At 32.4% G+C, this 19875-nt stretch overlaps 3 protein-coding genes across 3 annotated transcripts; 2 read left to right on the top strand and 1 right to left on the bottom strand.

Moving 5' to 3' along the window:
* The first annotated feature begins 3155 nt into the window (after window positions 1-3155).
* On the top strand, window positions 3156-10048 carry LOC107021439 (uncharacterized protein At2g39910). The gene is made up of 10 exons (XM_015222100.2): window positions 3156-3316; window positions 5124-5201; window positions 5285-5783; window positions 5903-5989; window positions 6713-6903; window positions 7596-7791; window positions 8059-8123; window positions 8394-8495; window positions 8624-8723; window positions 9663-10048. Exons 2-10 carry the CDS (start codon window positions 5170-5172, stop codon window positions 9711-9713), a joined length of 1323 nt encoding a protein of 440 aa, XP_015077586.1. The 5' UTR covers window positions 3156-3316; window positions 5124-5169; the 3' UTR covers window positions 9714-10048.
* Window positions 10049-11773: 1725 nt separating this feature from the next.
* On the top strand, window positions 11774-15935 carry LOC107021976. Its single transcript, XM_015222684.2, has 8 exons — window positions 11774-12633; window positions 12746-13258; window positions 13326-13625; window positions 13829-13951; window positions 14035-14459; window positions 14607-14742; window positions 14971-15551; window positions 15627-15935. The coding sequence occupies exons 1-8, from the start codon at window positions 11935-11937 to the stop codon at window positions 15853-15855; spliced, it is 3006 nt and encodes a 1001-aa protein (XP_015078170.1). The 5' UTR covers window positions 11774-11934; the 3' UTR covers window positions 15856-15935.
* Window positions 15936-16861: 926 nt separating this feature from the next.
* Window positions 16862-19614, bottom strand: LOC107022985. Its single transcript, XM_015223541.2, has 4 exons — window positions 19049-19614; window positions 18104-18654; window positions 17421-18031; window positions 16862-17302 (listed from the first exon to the last, which is right to left on the bottom strand). Exons 1-4 carry the CDS (start codon window positions 19612-19614, stop codon window positions 16862-16864), a joined length of 2169 nt encoding a protein of 722 aa, XP_015079027.2.
* Between the last annotated feature and the right edge of the window lie 261 nt (window positions 19615-19875).

Genomic DNA, 19875 nt, shown 5'->3' with positions numbered 1-19875 from the left:
TTTTGGGGAATAATAGATGTTGAATTTTAGAAGTTATTGAATTGGTTTTTATTAATGAGTTTAAGTCTTCCGCATTACTTTCTGTTGATATTAAATTGAAATGTTAGGGTTTAGATTGGTTGGTTCGCTCACATAGGAGGGTAAGTGTGGGTGCCAGTCGCGGCTCGGTTTTGGGTCGTGACAAAAATAGTGTTAAATTTTTTTGTTAATTATATTATCTGTGACACAGTTTGTAAATTTTTTTTTGAAAGAAACAATATGTTCTGTATAGCGTACATGAAGTCTGAAGTTTATTTTTTTTGTGAATAAAATATGTATGAAACATATATAATTTGTGTATGAAAATTTTTTCAATAGTACAAATTTTTATTTTTCCACAATCCCAGTGCTATACACACTCTCTAAATATTGAATTTCTCATCTGACAAGATGAAACATATCCATTTGGAATTTTGACTGCATTTACATGCTCATTTGAAAGTTTGATAGATCATTAGGCTAAAACATTGTGTGCTTAAATTGCAAGTTAACATCCTACTTGCCAAATATGTTATGAAGATGGACGATGATGCTTTTGTAATGATTGATGAAGTTCTATCTAGTCTCAAGGGAAATGATCCTAATGGTCTATTATATGGTGGGATATCTTTTGAATGGTCTATAACTTATCAATGTTACAATTATTTTTGTATGAATTTTGTTTGAAATAGATTGAAACTTTATATGAACTAACTTAACAATAAATGCATGTATCATAATAGAATGATTGACAATATAGTTCAATGTATATTTTTAATGTATAAACATTGTATGAATTATGAATGCCATATTGATTTTGATATATGTAACAGAAATCAATGATATATATATAAACATTGTATGAATAATGTATGAATATTGTATGAACATTGTATGAATAACATATAGAACACTTTATGAATGGCAGGACAATACAATTTATATTTATAATGTATAAACATTGTATGAATTATGAATGACATACTGAACTTTGACATATGCAACAGAAACAAATGATATATATGAACATTGTATGAATATTGTATGAACATTGTATGAATACAACCTGAAGATTATGTGAATGGCAGTATAGTTCAATTTATATTTATTATGTATAAATATTGTATGAATCATGAATGTCATATTGTACTTTGACATATGTAACATAAACAAATGATATATATATGAAAATTGAAACTGTATGAAACATTGTATGAATACCATAAATGTCAGTGATAACTACTGCACTCAATAAAACAAAATGTGTTTCTAACATTCAAAACAACATAATAACAAATTTAACATTACGAAACCATTATTTTTGCACAGGATAATTTGAACATGTCTTTCTATTGTGTCCAACCTGACGGCATCTACTACAAGTCATTTTCGTCTTTTTGAATTTTACGTCAGCAAACACCTTTCATCTTTCAAGTTTTGGTCTAACCGCTGTTCTCTTTGGACCTGGTGGCAGCATTTTAGGCTCTGAAAACAGTAGTGTAAACTTAGTTTGATTCATTACAACGCTCAACACGAAAACTGAACTTTTCAACAAGTCCAACATGCCTCATAACCTCCTTCAGTGTTTCCTTATTGTTGTAAACTTGATCTTTGGCAACAAATATGTTTGAATGGTCACTTATTATATCATCACCACCTTCATTATTCTCATTGATAACTCTTTCTAAATTCATTCTGATTAAACGAATAGAATTATTGGAGTATAGATCAACGTAATTATTTGTCCATCTAACATCACAATTTATTATATCAATATTAATAACACTATGACCTTCATTATGCATCTCATGATCTACCAAAGAGATGCACAAAGGATATTTTGAAAATAAATCCAAATTAACCTTTTTCTGATCTAGAAAAACCTTTACCCCAACATCATTATGAATAGTAATAGGGGGGACACATATCGTTAATAACGTATTTTATCTCAATAGAATTTATATTTCTTCTATATTAAGTTGAGTTATTATTGCATTAACTAAATCAATATAGAGAGTAGACGCATCATATATGATGCCCTCCATCTGAAAATCGACTTATTTTCCTGTTTCATAACATTAAAATAATATTTTAGTAAAATAACATGTGTAATTGCTATATAATTCATACATACTTCATACACATTTACTATATGATTCAATTACCTATACACTGATCAGTTCATATAATTCATACACATTTAATTATATCATTCACTAAATTATACAATACTCCAATTAAAGATACACAATACATTTTAAACACAAAATTCATACAATAACATATATTATAATTTAAACAGAAACAAAATTTTGTACTATTAAAAAAATTTTCATACACAAATGATACATGTTTCATACACATTTCATTCACTAAAAAAAAACTTCAGACTTCATGTACGTTATACTGAACATACTGTTTCTGTCAAAAAAAAATTACAAACTGTATTACAGATAATACAGTTAACAAAAAATTTAACACTGTTTTAAATGTAAAAAATGACAAATCTAAATAAAATCAACAATCCATAATTAAAAGAAACAAATCGTAACTAAAAACTAACCCGAAGAATTCCACTTTCCACCATGTTTAATTAAAATTGACACAAAGTTATCCATCAAAACTGAAATATGCAGCTATAAAAATAATCTTGAATTTTTGGGGAAAAAAATGAACTATATGTTGAAAGAAATTTCAAAATAATAGAGAAATTTTGGAATGAAGGATAATTGTAATGCTAATAATTTATCTAGCTTTAGTTTAACTCAATAAAAAGGTAAACTCTTCAAATTCTAAGGCATGCAACATTCAATAAATGCACTGTCAAAAGCAACTTAATAAATGTTGTCAGAATTCTTAATCATTAAAATTAATTACTCATTATCACTTTATCTACTTAATTTTTAATAACAACTCTTTTTAATAAATTATAATTAACAATATAATTACTAATAAAATACTATAGAGTGAGATATTAAATGCTACAAAATGAAATTGAAACTCTAATGCCATAACTTGATAATAATACTACATATAATGCTATACGTGAAATTTACTCAAAAATGGACTTAGGCATATGATATCATCAAGGCCCAACAATATGTTTACATTTTGAAGCCCAATAGTATGTTTCATTTTGAGGCCCAACAAATTTTCTCCGAAATCTAATTTTGTTTCTTTATTTTTTTCTCGTCGGAGTTGTCCGGCGGCCAAAACGGAATAGTCCATTCATCGGTGAAGCGCACGTAGATTCTCAACTCAATTCGTCCCGGCGCCAGTTTACGCTGATCAACAAGAGGTAAATTTCCTCATTTTTCCAGTATTTTTATGCTCAGTTGTTAAATTCAATAAGCTAGGAAATCTGTTTCTTTCAATACTTCTTATGAATTACATGATGATGATGAGTACTAAATCAAGTGTTTACATTCTGTAATCCTTTTATGTGACTGTCTGGCCAAGAATTTGAGGCATGAGAAAAACACTCAGTGGTGAGCCCAGTGGTCGATGAGAACCATGATCAAATTTCAGTTGAAATAGAAACACTTGGTGATTTTTTCCCACATCTACTTATGTACTAACCTTTGATGGATAGAGTTATCATGTACGCTGTTCTGTTTAGAGGTTATAGCTATCCTGTGGAAATAGTCGAGCTTAAAAATGAGTTTTCTTCAAATAGCTATGTTAAGCAAGATAGTTCATTTCTCGGATATGGACTTTATACAGCCTTAGGATGCCTTCTTATGGTCCTCATGTGGATGATATCCCATATGATAAGTGAAAGGTTGATTTATCAGTTTGAAGATCGTTACTGTAGGATCTAGTGGCTCCACCCACATTGACAATAGTCCTTCATTCCCATAAGCTGACCCGCACAGTGTTGATTGAACTTTTGACTCTTCATTAAAATGCTTTACAAAAGATAAAATTGTCATTTACTATTTTCCTCAAATAATTGTCATTTAGTTTATCCTACTTAATATTTAGGACTGAAATTAATTAAGGTTATAATAATTAAATTTTTATTTATGTGTAAGATGTATCAAAACCCAAACACAATCCCCTACCCTTTTCTCTTGTGTTTTGTGAACTTTGATCGACGATCATCCCTTCTAGCATTGTAAGTCTTTTTCTATACTTTGTTTTGTTCTAATTTATTGATTCATTCTTCATCATTTGCTTAATTTAAGTTGGTCATTCATTCTTATGCGACTGTGGGTGAATTTTGATACAGGCTAAATCAGTGAATTGGTTGTATTTAATCTTGAGGAAACATGAATTGAATGCAGAACTTTTCCATAAAAAAGTTCAGTTACTTAATGGAAAGTTAAATTAGTCATTTGGGCCTGAGAGCTTTTTTCGGAAAATGAGAGTGTTTATAATCAGTGTTGTCAAAGGCACACTTTAACCCCGGAGTGGGGTCAGAACCCGTTGCTTAATGTGCACTTCTGTGTCCTCGTCAAGATTGTAAGACGTAGTTTTCCTTGCCAATGAGGACACTGTACAATTGATATTTCTCTTTATAGGATTTTTTTTTTCAATTTCTTTGTTCATAATATGTAATATATTCATGCTTATAATTATTATTAATCTGGGACTAAACATATATATATATTTGTATCTTTTTCTCCCTTTGTGCCTTTTTCATCAAATCCCACGTTTTGTTTGCGCTTAAAGCCTCAAAGAAGCTTAGAGCTTTTCTGGTTTTGATAACACTGTATAATTCTATTTACATTCAATTACTCATGTCCCCTTCCCTTTACTGCATTTCTCCATTTAAATTCAGATATATATTAGCGTGTTCGCTTTGTTTGAATCCAAATGATTTGAGTTCTTGACTGAGTTATATGAGTTTTAGCTTTTCATCCCCTGCATGTGATCTTTTCTGCGAGTCAGGATGATTTGTGATTTGTTTAAGGTTAATTGGCTTTTAGATGAGTTATGTAAAGAGGAGACAACTCATATTTAAGTTTGACAAAGGATTGAACATCCAGTGATGTTTCAATCCCTTGTCTCTTGTTCTTTGTCTTAAGATCTTGATTCAAGGTAGTAAGAAAGTTGGTTGGACAAACAGCTTGTAAACTTATGTAAGTAAAAAAATTGGACAGATTGTCTGGTTTGGAAACTGTAGCAATTAGCAGAGAGAAGGGAAGGATGTTGAAGTCTCTCAATGAGGAGCTGCTTCTGTAAGATCATTCTTTCTGCTTGTTTTAATACGTACCATGTACTGAGTGTGAGTAATAATTTGTTTAAAAACTGTATGTAATAGATTATCAAGGCCAATAAGTGAATCACTCTCCAAGGCACCTTATACTCCTCCAGAGGGTTCCAGTGTCTCTATCAAATCCATGCTACTGTCTCTTCTTTCCGACTCCCAACTCGAAATAAGGGATTTTAGCTTATGCTGTGCTGCATTGGCGTCTGCTGCCAAATCCACCTACAAGCAACTCTTTTGGGTTCCCAATTCGCTATCTCTTGCTGCTGCCTCTGCCTTCAAAGACCTATCTAAAGCTTATGCTACCATGGCTGCTGGGAATCATGACCTGATCAAATTTGGCGAGCTGGATCTTGATTTTAAGTCTCTCCCAAATGATAAAATCTTGCCCATACACTTAATCCCTCAACTCTTGCCTTTGCTAAAAGACACGATTAAAGAGAGTGCCATTGATAAATCAATTGATGGTCATGAGATATCAGCTGCAAGCGCTAGTGTTCCTGTAGCATATGCCATTATTGCTGCTTATCAGTTTAGATGGCTCATTTCTCAGGTATGTATATCCTTAATTGGTACTTGAACGATTTATTTGTATGATTAATTTCTTCAGTTGGTGGTTGGAATTCTATTGAGATGAAATGAAACATATCCTTCTATATTTATCATTTGTAGGTGGATTATCCTCACCTTGGAAAAGTGTGCTCTTGGGTGATTCCATGTGCCCTAACAGCTCTTGATCACTGGTCGTCTGAAGTAAAGGTGCATTTGTCGTTGTATGTTTGCAGGTCTTAGAAATTTGTTGCTGTTTCAATCAGATATCTCACGTACTTGTTGATCGGTGCTTCAAACTATGCTGATAGTCCTATATAACCTTAAAATAGTTAAATAGTGTAAAACTGTTGATTCTTGCAGTGATCCGTTAATACTGTGAACGAGTTAGATAATTAGATATTCTAATTGGTGATCCCACTTTTCCTAAATCACTATGTTTCCCTTGAGATATATTGTGGTCAAAATACATTGTAAATTGTTAGACGGGACATACTCTTTAAATCAAGTATTAGCTAGCTAGTACTAAACTTGTAAGTGCTTCTACTATTTGGCACATTTCTGAGCTCTTAGCAACTGATGACAACAAAAAGAACATCAAAGATCATGTTTCAGTTTCTTTTCTAAAGCTTGTCCGTGGATACTCTATTAGAGACTTCTGACTGCAATAATGTTGATTCTACCCCTCTCAGTTTGTCTTTCCTTTTTAGTCATTTTTCTTCTTCTTCTTCTTCTTCTTCTTCTTCTTCTTCTTAGTAATTACCTTTCTGGCTTAGTCGTTTGGAGCATGATGTAATCCATCTTCAAGCTTAAAATGGTATGTCAAATTGTTACTAGCAAGTGTAATTGTCTGCTACACATTTGCATCTCATGATTAAGATTAATATTTTTGCTTTCATTAGGTTGTTGACTAAATGTTGTCTCTTACTTCAGGGACAGGGCATGATTAGCTTAATATATCTGGCGAAAAATGTCAATGCGGCTGAGATTGGTTGGTATGAAGATGTAATTCTTGATGCTTGCTGTCAAAATATTGCTTCCGATGATGAGATATGGGAGCATGTGGTTCAAATATCTGTACTTATGGTGACCTTCACCCAGAAAAGTAATCCTCGAAGCATATGGTAGAGTGACTTCTATATCACTTTATGTTATATATTGAATCTTGGATAAATTTTCCCGACATGTGTGCATGATTTAAAATGGTACGCAACTCATAAATTCACTGGGGAAATGGCCTAATTCTTAACAGTAATCCTTCAAAAGAATGATGTCTGGATGGTAATGCAGAAGGAACCGTCATTGTTACCTTTGTCAAAAAAAAAATGCAGAAGGAACCATCCTATAAAATTTTTGTTCACCCAATAAACAGTTGGATACTCTCAATGTTTTGGCTTGCACAAGTATTAAGTGGAAATTTGACCTTTTTTTCTTTGGGGTGGGTGGGGGAGGGGACAGGATTACCTCTGTGTTACTCATTGAAGTTAACTCTAGGGTACAGTCTTTCATTGTCAAATTTACAACTTTTTTTTTACTAATTAATTTGGAAGCCAGATTTTCAAGTTGTTGTTTTGACATCATAATTGCTGTTCTTTTTAGCCAACTGATATCTGAATAAAATTTCTTCTTTGTTTGGAGGCTAGTGATGCAGCAAATCCCTATTTAGTTGTCTTTTGAAGTTTATGGCGATGTCATATACATTAAAATAGGTATCTGTACCTTTGTGTACTAACATGTCACATGTCCTCTGGAATTAGTATTTCCAATATGTTATGCTTCAAGTATGTGTTTACCTATCTAATATATTGTGTCACAGGTATGAAAAATTGTTGAATGAGATGCTGAGTCACCTAGAAAGGCAACCAAGAAACAAGGAGCGACGTGTTGCATGGCTACAACATATTGAGCCACTGTTCAATGGTCTTGGTCTTATACTGCTATCTCATTTCAGGCGACTTTTCCCCCTCTTCTTCCGGTGGATGCATGCAGATGATGACACAACTGTTCTACTGGTAAGAGGTTATGGAATTCTTTTGAGCTGGTCAGCCTTGCTACCTTTTTATGAACTCCTACATAAACCACATTTTTGCTGAATTCCTTTCTCCTCTAGTTTCACTTTCTGTAGCCTGATTAAGTACTATAATTTAGTTGCACCAACAGACTTCTTGTTAAAGTATATATGAGTAAAACGTCTTTTGCATTTAAAATTTTTCTTATACAAGATTTTGTACTTGAAGATCACCGCTAGCAGCTCACTTGATACTTCATTATTATTTCAGGTTCTTGAACGGATCAAGACAATTGTAAAGTTGACATGGATAAGGAATTCTCCATACATTGAAAGGTTATTTACGAAGGAATATTAGGAGTCACCCTGAATTTTACTTATATCTGCTGTTAATGTGAAGAATGGAGTACGCTAAAAGTTGCAAATAAATCCAGTAGTGTATTTTTTCGTTCTTGAATTCCAGTTTTGCATCTGAACTGAGGACCCCTTTTTTCAACAGTTAAATCATCTTAACTGATGATGGATTAACATCCCTAGCGTTAAACTAGAACCTTCCTACATGCTTTTGTCTTGCTTCTTTAAATTGTATTGGTCGGTGTGATGCAGGTTGGTGGACGAACTTGTTAGTCTATTCAAGGAAGCAGCGCTGAAAATTGCACGTGAAGAAATCAGAAAACTTGTTCTTCAGACTATAATTTTGATCCAACAGTAAATATCATGCTCTGTTAAATTCTGTTTTCTCTTCCTTCATGTGATATGGCTTTTTTTGTCTTGTTGTAGTTTCTCTCTAATTATTGAGATCTTCAATTTCTTAATATTTTCCCCTCATTGTCAAGATCCAAGGGCTCGCAGTTCAAAACCGCTTGGGACAAGCACAAGGATGATCCTGACTTGACAATTTTGCATCATTCCCTTATTAAACAACAGCCTGCAATGGTAAAGTTATCCCTCTGATTTTTCATGAGAAAAACGAGCAAAATGTCGGTCAAACATTCAAGATGATATTTGTTGCACTTACACTAGGTGGTAGCATCAGCTGTCTTAGCCAATTTTTTTGCTGCAAAATGATCCTGTGCTTATATAATACTTTGCCAATGATGCCCTGATCTGTAAAATCAAAATTCAGGTTCTATCTGATGGCTGTTTTTTAGCTGCTCCCTCAATCCCAATATGCGAAAAGTCATTTGGATAGCATAGTGTTTAAAATGTCGTCTTGATCACATATTAATTGGGGAAAGCGTGTAATATTTGTGGCTTCTTGATGCAATTGTGTGCTAAAAGTTCCTGGAGTTAATGATATAAAAAAGGGATTTTGTATCTGTTTGTTAATGTTGTTTGCTGGGAGCTGTTAATGGTTTGTGGTTTGCTGGATGTGAATACTTGCCTTTTCCTTTTGAGTTGCCGAGGAGACTCAAGTTTGGCATTAGCTGGCAAATAAACAATCCAAATTTGAGAGTGCACGTCTAGATACTTCAACTTTGTATGAGCTAGGAACTATACACTCCCAACTCGTTCTCACTGTATCTTGTGGAGACCCAAGGCTGACGTGACTTTTGGAGGTGTCTAGATGATCATTTTGTAAGTTGGAGTGTTCAACTGACACAATGGAGACAAGTTGAGGTGTCTAGATGGCATACTCAAAGTTGGAGTGTTATATTGACAACTGAGATCGAATTTTGAGTGTATGTTTATGTATTATGCCTTTTGGAAAAGTATACATGTAGGTCTTGCATCAGTTTGATACTCTAAATAATCTGCACCTACTCCCTGTTTTAGAACTTCATTCGTACAAAGTGGAGAGGAATGGGAGATCGTTTTTTCACTTTCACGAATGGGCAGAAACATTTGTCTAATTGCCGTTCTATGCATTTACAGGTTGTTCAATTAGGGAATCTTGGTGGAACTGATAAAGTTGTTGCCATATGATGAGGTTAAGAAATGCAGGGTGAGAATGCATACAAATAGACCCTTGCAGTCTGGCCCTTTTTTGGACTCTTCACAGTGAGAGCTTAGTGTATCGGGTTGCCATTCCTTTCAATTGTTGAGACTTGTTATGCCTTGCATCAAACGAAGGGATTGAGAGTGATTGGGCTCAGCATCAATGTAAATAGTTAGTCGCCCATAGGCATACTTTCAAGTTTTAAGATATAACATTGTTACAATTCAGAATTTCGTATGGGGATGTACTTCTTTTAGTATGATTTCTCATATAACAATTAAGCTCATCGTATGATTCCCCTCCGTTTTGGGATGGTCTTTAATATTTGTCCTCAAATATGATCTTTAATTTGGTCCTTGTTGCTCATTGAATAAAAATATTGTGGACCAAAGACCTAGACCTAGATTCATTAGATGTAAGTTTAACCTAATTTTCCTTGCTAACCTAATTTTCTAAAGCAAATTTTGTCTCGCTTGGCATATATTATTCTAATGGGAACTAAATTATATCGTTTACATTATGTCTCTTACATAACTTGTGAGATTTCCAATTTGAACTCTATGTCATTATTGTATAGCGACATAACTTTTTATAATAACTTAAATACACAACTATAATTTTTATATTCTCCAATTTTCCCTACTTTTTTTAAATATTACATAATTCCCTATTTTTTTTATTTTAGTGTAAGTTTTTAGATACATTACACTCTCTCTCCTATAATACACATTTACCAATTTTAATGCCTATTTTTTCTCCATTAAAACACTCAACCTCTTAAATCAGTTTTTTAATTTTAAATTTTATCCATTTAAACACTCAACCTTTTAATCAGCTTTTTGATTTTGAATTATTAAATTTAATTAAATTTAAATAAAAGAACAAATTTTGAAATTTTGAATTTCAAAATTCAAAAAATCAGGAAGCAGGGTAACTTCCAGTGCATTCTACCGTTTTGTTCTTACCAACGTCAACTTTCAATTCTTTTTTTTTCCTTAATCGTCTTCATTCGACTATTTCTTCCTAATTTTGAATCTTCTCAACCCAGCATATTTTTTTATTTTCTTCTTTTTATTCTTAATCCATATTCGACTATTTCTTCCTAATCTTGAATCGTATGAACCCAGACCCTTTTTATAGTTAATCCATCATCAATTCGTATATTCTTCTCTTTTTTGTTTTTGTTAATTGTTCTATTACATCATAGTAATGGATCCGTCAATTAATAGAAGGATATATGATTCCGACGATGATAATTGGAAAGAAAATAGGAAAAAGTCTTTGCATGATCCTATGAATCTTCAAAAGGATTCAAACAAAGACCATGGCGAAACATCAAAGGTTGTAAAAATACAACAAAAAAGGAAAAAAGAAGCAGCAAACACTGTTGTTAGGCCTACATTATCTCGGGTTAGTATTTTGGTACTTAAAAATGGTGTTGTTTAAATTAGTAAAATTTTTAAGGAATCAAGTGTGCTTGCTGATACATTTTAAAAAGGGTGTATAGTGTTTTAGATGGTCAACTGATACGTGAATTTGTTGTGTTTCATAATATTTTATATGTATCATTAGGTTTTTGAAAATTATTATAATGTATCATTCAATAATTGTAGTAAAGTATAATATGTGCTTGATGATACATGTTGAATCTGTGTGTACATTGTTTAGTCAATGTAATGATACATGTAGTAGCTATGTATCACATGTTCTGCATGTAGTATGAATTCCTGTATGATATCATGTATCAGTAAGTTATTAGTTGTTTAGTTGATTTACTCATACATGTTTTGAAACTTGTTATAATGTATCATTCATTAAGTTTAATAAATGCTTCATCAGATATAGTTGATGATACATATAGATTCTTTGTGTATGTTGTTTAGTCGCTGTTTATGATACATGTATTAGACATGTATCACATGTTATAATGTTTTATTTAATTCAATGATACATGTTATAGACATGTATCACATGTTTTTCATATAGTATGAAATTCTGAAAACTGAAACCATGTATCATTAAGTTATTAGTTGTTTTATTTAGTAGTTATATTTCTATATCGTTTTAATTTGCGGTTTTATTTTCAAATTGCAGCCACTGAAGTACAAGATTAAAAAGATACCAACACATCCCATAAGGTTTGCTGTCAACTTTAACAACAATTTCCTAAAGGACTTTGAAAAATACGTGGGGGATAATGTTATCCAAATGTTTAAGGATACAATTTTTGGACCCTTTTTAGACATCTCTAAATGTAATTTTCAGGGCCAAATAACTAAGTGCTTATTGCTTTTAGAATTGGAACAAAGCAACCCTAATGTGTTGCATATTAGACATTCCAACGGGTGTGTCCTGAAATTTGGTATAGATGATTTTGCATTATTAACAGGACTTAAGGTCAGAGGAAATACCAATGATTTCAAATACCCAGAACAAACTAATTGTATGCTTTTTAAAAAGTATTTCCCTGGTGCAGTCAATAGTGTTACAAAGCATCAACTAGTTCAAAGGTTTAAGATGGGTAATTGGGAGAGCAATCAGGATGCACTCCAAATGTCTATACTGTTCTTTATTCATACATTTGTATTAGCTACTATTGATAACACAGCGATATCTATTGTCGACTTTCTAATGGTTGAAGATGGTAGATATCAACATTTTCCTTGGGGTCAGCTATCATTTTCCAAACTAATTGGTTCACTTAGACAGGATTTTGACGTTAGTAAAAAGTTGTACCGATTATATGGGATGCCATATGCACTAAATGTTTGGATATACGAATGTGCATCCAATTTAAATTCAGAAATAGCTGTGAGAGAACGCAATGTCATCCCAAGAATATGCAATTGGAGAGTTGTGTCTGAAAAGGCAAAGTTTGAAATGCTTATGTCCACCATTTTCCAAAAGGTAAAATTTTATTTTTGTATATGGAATATCGTTATTTATGTCTTTGTGATACATTATGAATTATTACTGTATCTAACAGTTAAATTATCTTATGTGTTTGTGATACATTTAGAATGCATGTTCAAACATTGTCCCAACAGCAGAGGAAATTGAAGCTTTTGATATTGCTCAAGTTGAACATGCTCATTCTACATCAATACCATTAGTACAACCAAACGAGCAAGATGATTTAGATGATTTCTCCACAAGACCGCCAGAACAGTTATTGAGGACATATTCTAGAGTGTCTGATACATCTCCTCCACCACCGCCAAAAAGAAGAAAAAAATCAATTATTCAAAAAAAGAAGGTGTCAGAACAGAAACAGCCTGATCAATCAAATGTGTCTCCGACACCGGATGATGATGTACATGTTTCCATGTCAAGTCTGCCTCAACATTCGAATGCTGATGATGTACATGGTTCTGTTCCACAAGTGTCACCGAAATCGGCTGCTGATGTACATGGTTCTGTTCCAGACGTTTCTCAGAACCCGGCTGCTGATGTTCATGGATATGCAGATTCACAGAATGTCAACAATATAATTCCTCATATTGAAGAGTTGAAAGGATATTTGAAAACTTACGTAAGTAAATTATTTTGTAATTTTTAAACAAACTTTTATTTATCCTAAATGTATCTACAATTTTTAGGTTGACAAGAAATTTGAGGAATTGATTATTTTGATAAAAGCAAATCACTCCCAGCTGATGCAATCTATTAGCAAAGAGAACATCAATTTTCAGGCTGATACAAGCACATTTCAGTCTGACAAACAAACATCTCAGCAAATACCGGTTGATCTCGATGATATGGGTGGTGTAGCTGAGGATGGTGGTGGTTTTTCTGGTAAAAATGGTGAGCATCATATCGTCGACGATGCAGGGGATGTCGATGTGGATGGTGTTGGTGTTGCCGTAAATGAGGGTGAACCAATAGTCAGTGATCCAAAGGTAATGTTTATGATACATTGGGTATGTTGTGTATCATGCACATATAGTCAATGCTTTGTATCATGATCATTTTTTTTTCTCATTTTATATTCTGTCATGTATCATACATATTTAATCAATACTATGTATCATGTGATTGTTATCAATGTTACGTATCAGCACAAATTATATTAACAGTTTTTATTTCAAAACTGCATATTCAGGATGGTGACGCACATCAGTCGCACCAAGATTTAAATGAACATATCATGGACCAAGCCGTTGACGACAATGTTCATCACAACATCCCTCATGTGTTGCCCGAAAAAACAACAACGGATTCATCGGTACATTTTTCAATTTTGATTTATGACACACAATTTCATTACACACAAATTTATTCTAAAAATCATTACATCATATTATACAGGATTCTTCAACTTCAACAACAATATCGCCATCAACTCAAGCAGCAATAGATGCGCTTATCAAAGATTTGGGTAAAGATGCTACCAATGCTAGACCATTATATTCTTACGATCCAAAGAATATAACTAGCAGCCAGTACTTGTTGACCGACAGTCAATTACCCACTGAAATTCCAATAACGGAGATTGCTGTTAAAACTGATGCAGTCACTCCTGCGCATAGAAATAGAATGCCTTCGAGAAGGATTCAATCTCCATATTGTACTTCTTTTGGGTCAAGCGAAAAGGGAAAAGAGAAATTGAAGGATATGGCTCGACTCCATTTCCCGTTCGAAGGATGTGGCATTGCAGATAAAGTTTCGCCGAAACTGATTGAGGATTACATGAATTGGTTGTTGAGGGGGCTTCTAAAAAATCATAACAATAAGTAAGTTTTATACATTTTTTTTCTCAGTGTTAGGCGTAATCATTTTATATACAACTAATTCATGATACTTTGTTATATAAAAACTGTAAATAATTGAGTGTTATGTATCATGTACATACATTGAAAACTTATGTATCATATATGCAGGAACCCATCGGACGATAAATACAGATCAAGATCTTCTTCTTTTGGATTTACGATGATGGACTTTGTTGTTGCTTTTCCAATGAACAAGAATTGGTTTTATGCCATGTCACAGCCAAACAAGTGTTGGTCTGATGAGGTAAAATATTAAACTATTTATGAAATATGTATCAGTCATAACTATATTATAACATCATGATACATTATCTATAAGTATCATACTATTTAATTAGCAATGATACATTATGTATAAGTATCATACTATTTAATTTGCAAAAGTATCATACTATATTCACATAATTATATTTCTTTTTTTATATTGTTTAGATGTAAATAATTTCTTACTCTGTTTTCATTTTGTTTATAGCACATCGATGTGATTTTTTACTACCTTCGTAAAAAATCAAAACTTTGCAGCATGGATCAATACAGATACACAACAACCCACTGTTTGTTCATGTCACATGTAAAAAACTGTTATGATAGATATTACATGGACGATGATGATGATAGTCTTACTACACAAGAACATATTGATCGCGCTTCAGTTGTATCTGTACATGAGAGGTCAATAATTAACATCATCAAAGGGTTTGGAATACCAGCTGCTTTACCATGGCATCTTGTAGATGAGGTCTACATCCCAATTAACTGTGATCAAGAATTCCACTGGGTGTTGGCTGTTGTTGAGTTGAAAAACAGGTTGATAAGGGTTTTTGACTCATCAATTAGCACAAGGAAACAAACAATTCCTCATGAGATCAAGATGTTGTCTAAAATGCTTCCTTCATACCTACTTGACAGTGGATTTTTTGAAGAAAATGAACGCACAAAATTTGCTGATTGTCATGCATATAAAGACAACAATAGTGGCTCACTTCTGGAGCCTCAAGTTCCTTTCATGATAGAATTTGCACAAGACATCCCTACACAGGATTGCGATAGCCTGTAAGTATCAAGAATTTTTCATTTGCCCTTTTTAATGTATCATTAAGTTTTTAATTTATTCTGTATTTTTTGTAGAGACTGTGGGTTATATGTTACTGCATTTGCCGAGTATATCAGTGACCAAATCAATATATCATATGCTGATTTTAATCCTGATTACCTGCGTCAAAGATATGGAGCATTGCTGTGGAGTTATGGAAGTGAGAAGGCTAAGTGCGGATATGTTAGCGACAATGATGATCCACCAAAATCCAGGGGCGTAGTCACACCACCACCAGAAGAAGATTTAGTTCACATAGTGTAGCATTTCATGATAAAACAATGTTTTAATGTTATATTTATTATTTTTATATGTTATTGAACAACTATTTTTATCCTTTTTAATGTTATTTTTTTGGTTTTGTCAATTTCCATGAATATTTTTTTTCACATTACGTAACAAATATGTTTATATTGAAAATATAAATATCAGACATATTACAGCCCCACATAGGTTTAAATCATTTAGTAAAGTATAATCAAAGTATTTATAATCAAACATAGACATAAAGATTTTTAAATTTTTTATTTAATTGAGATGATACACTGGCAAAACCAAATGATACATATATACCAAACACACACTAAAAATAACTGATACATTGGCTAAACCATATGTATCATGTACAATATGTTACACTCTAATCCTTAAATTTTACATGATATTTAGGTAAATTGAATAGCATATTCATATGAATTGGTATTATTTTTTTAAAGGAAATTTATTTACTTTATATTTCAATAAAAGCATAACAAAAAAAGCATTACACAAGTTAAATTATATAAATTCACATGATACATGATTTATAGTCATTTTAAAGTACACAATAACCTCAATAATATTTTTATATTTTTTATCTAATGGAGATGTATCATTGTGCAAACCAATGATACACACTAAAAGTACATGATACATTATATAAAGAATGTGTACCAAAAACACACAATAAAAGTACATGATATACTAGATAAACCATATGTATCATGTACATTATGTTACCTATTAATTCTTAAATTATATTTCTTACTGTAGCATAAGATTTATAAAATTTTATATTCAAAACAAATATTGACACAAGTATATTTATCAACACCAATAATAAGAAAGTATTTATAATCAAAAGCACGACTTCAAATTTAATTACCACATGTTTGTAAGTTTATTTATCTAAACACAAAGTGTTCAATTTGCAGTTGTAATGAAAACTGAAATTCATTAAAATGTTTACGTTATAAATTATTCTTGATATCATAGAAACATTACGACTAATTCACTTCTCTTTTGGGTAGAAAGTACAAGTTCTTCTGTTGTGCCCTTCTTGTCCACATTGTCCACAACAGTTTGTGTTCACCGAAATCTTTTCATCTGCATTCTTTCTTCTTCTTTTTCTTGGTCGTCCAGATGATCTTCTGTATCTAGGTGGATACACAGTTTCAGCTACCACGTGTTTAGGATCTGACCAATCTTCCTTATCTGGCATTGGTACCATTGGAATTTCATATGTTTTTGCCAACGCATCAGGCTTGTAATAATCAGAGCAATACGGATTCATATCGGTGACATTCTTTTTTTTCAATACAGCGATTGCATGTGAACAAGGTATCTCATCTAGTTGAAATCTACCACAACAACATACTTTCCGCTCAAGACAAACAATATATCTTCTTCCATTTTCATAAACTGAGAAAATAAACTCAGATGATGGAACAACCTGTGTACATTAAAAATTTTAAATATATAACTTTTAAAAACCAAATCATGTTAAAAAAAGCATAATGATACACAGAATTAGATACATATAATATAAAGTATTATATAATGATACATACCTCCATTTTTGAACTTTTAGCCGCGTTTATAATCAACAATTCCTCAAATTTTCTACCTAATGTGTCCTTTGTGTATGAGGCTACTTCTCTGTTTTTGCAATGCCAAGATCCAAAAAGAATTCTAACCTCTTCCAAGAATTCTAATATAGTTAATTGGCGTGCTTCAACAAGACAACCATTGATACATTCTGCAATGTTTGAAGTCATCATTCTACCTCTGTTTACTGTTGCATGAACTCTTGACCACTTTTCGTAACCTGCATATTCAAGGTACTCCTTAACCCTGTGATCAATTCTATCAACCTTAGCCATCAACTTATCAAAATCTTCCTTTCTATATGCCTTGGCCATAGAGTAGAATAGATCACTTATGGCCTTTCTGCTCCTTTTGAAGTTTCCACATACATTCTTCCAAAGATGCCAGATGCATGCATAATGAGGTACATCGGGGAACACAATCCTTACACTCTTCATGATACTCTCATTTCTATCTGAAACAACACACATATCTTTTCTATCGCCAAATGCATGTTTGAACTGTTCGAAAAACCATGTCCACGAACAATCATTTTCGGTGTCAACAACACCATATGCCAATGGAAATATGCAACCTGATTACACACACATTATATTATTTGATACTTAATATATAAAAAGACATCATTACTATAAATAAAAAATACCTGCGCCATCAAGTGTGCTTGCTGATACAAATGTCCCTTTGTAAGCTCCACTCAGATGTGCACCATCCACAACAACTACTGGTCTGCAGTATTTAAATCCCCTAATGAATGGTCTTAAGGCGATGAACAGATACATAAATTCATCCTCTTCAGTCTTATGCATTCTTATATAAGAATCTGGATACACAGTTTTTAACATGTGTATGTATCGCGGCATCCGTCTATATCCTGCAGATGGTTTTCCCCTAATCATGGAGAGTGCACGTTCTTTAGCACGCCATGCTTGCTGGTAAGATATTTCAACACCATAATATTCTCTAATATCATCAATTATATCCCTTGGTGTATAAATTCGTTTATAATTGACCAATTTTGGAGCTGTCACTCCACTTACAAATCCGACTGTTGCTTGGACTTTGGTTAATACCCTCTCCCTCATAGGACACGTATGTTCACTATTGAAATTTCTAACAATGAATATATCAGATTTTTTCCTGCACGACGCCTTCATAGTCCAACCACATTTGTCTGAAAAGCATACCAACACATAGCTGCGTACATTTTTTAAGCATATTAATACACATATCAAATGCATCATATATAATAATATATTCAACAATAATGTTTAAAGTAATCAAACAATGAATCACACAAAAAGTATCAACCAATTTTTAAGAAAAGTATCAAAATTTAATGAAAATTATCCACTATTTGTGATATGACTGTTTAAACTGATACAGTCCTTACTATATCAGTAGTAGTACATTCAAGTATCAAATATAGTTATTTCAATGTATCAAAAACAAATTCCTGAAATGATGATACATTAGATTATAAAATAACATATGAAACATGCAGATTTTCATATAGAACAGTAATGTTTCATGTACTAATTAAATTATAAAACAACACATGATACATTAAAATATCAAAACACTGTCATACCTTTGTTGATCAGACCTCTTCACTTTGCAATTGAAGTTGTTCTTTATCTTATATTTCGTCATCACATCTACAAGTGTTGCTTTATCCTTATATATCTGACCTGTCTTCACATCAACAATATCTGAATTGATTATAACATTTGCAACTCCAACTTCTGCATTTTCATGTGACTCAAATAAGCTATTTTCAACTATTGCCAAAGCCTGTGTATCATTTGTTGTGCCTTCTACACACGTTATTTCTCCACTTCTTCCATCAAAGTTATGTACAGTACCACTATTCTTCTCAATTGTGTCAATACATAATGGATATACTGAAAATCCAGGCTCGTTTTTTTTCAGTTCAAAATATAGTTTAACACTCATATCGTTCTTAAGTTTCATCGGACAGGAGTTACCTTCTACAATGTATCGAATTTCAGTTTCTTTCCTTGATACATCAATATCCAACTCGGCCGCAATTGCTGCTTTGAGATTAGAAAACGAAATTGAATCTCCAACAACGATTCCATCAATTTTGTAACTTTCATACTGCAATTCGTTCACCCAAATTCCGGAATGTCTCATCAAAATCGAAGTATTCATCTTCAAAAACCAACTGCGACAACAATAAAATTTCGCTAGCTCCAATTTTAACAGACTGTTTAAAAAAATTTGTTTTCAAAAAAAGTGATATGATCTTTGATTTTCAAATTTTGAAATTAATATCCAATTAAGTGCTAATTTAATGCTGATTAATGATCTGTTACCACAAATTAAGCTGTTTTAGTAACAACATTAAATTTACCGTTTTTATCCCCTATTTTTTCTTAACAGTTTTAAGTTACC

This window comes from Solanum pennellii, chromosome 6, assembly GCF_001406875.1.
Source record: "Solanum pennellii chromosome 6, SPENNV200".
Classification (NCBI taxonomy): Eukaryota; Viridiplantae; Streptophyta; class Magnoliopsida; order Solanales; family Solanaceae; genus Solanum; species Solanum pennellii.
Note: the sequence above shows the minus strand (reverse complement) of the source record. Positions and strands in the feature narration are given on the sequence as shown.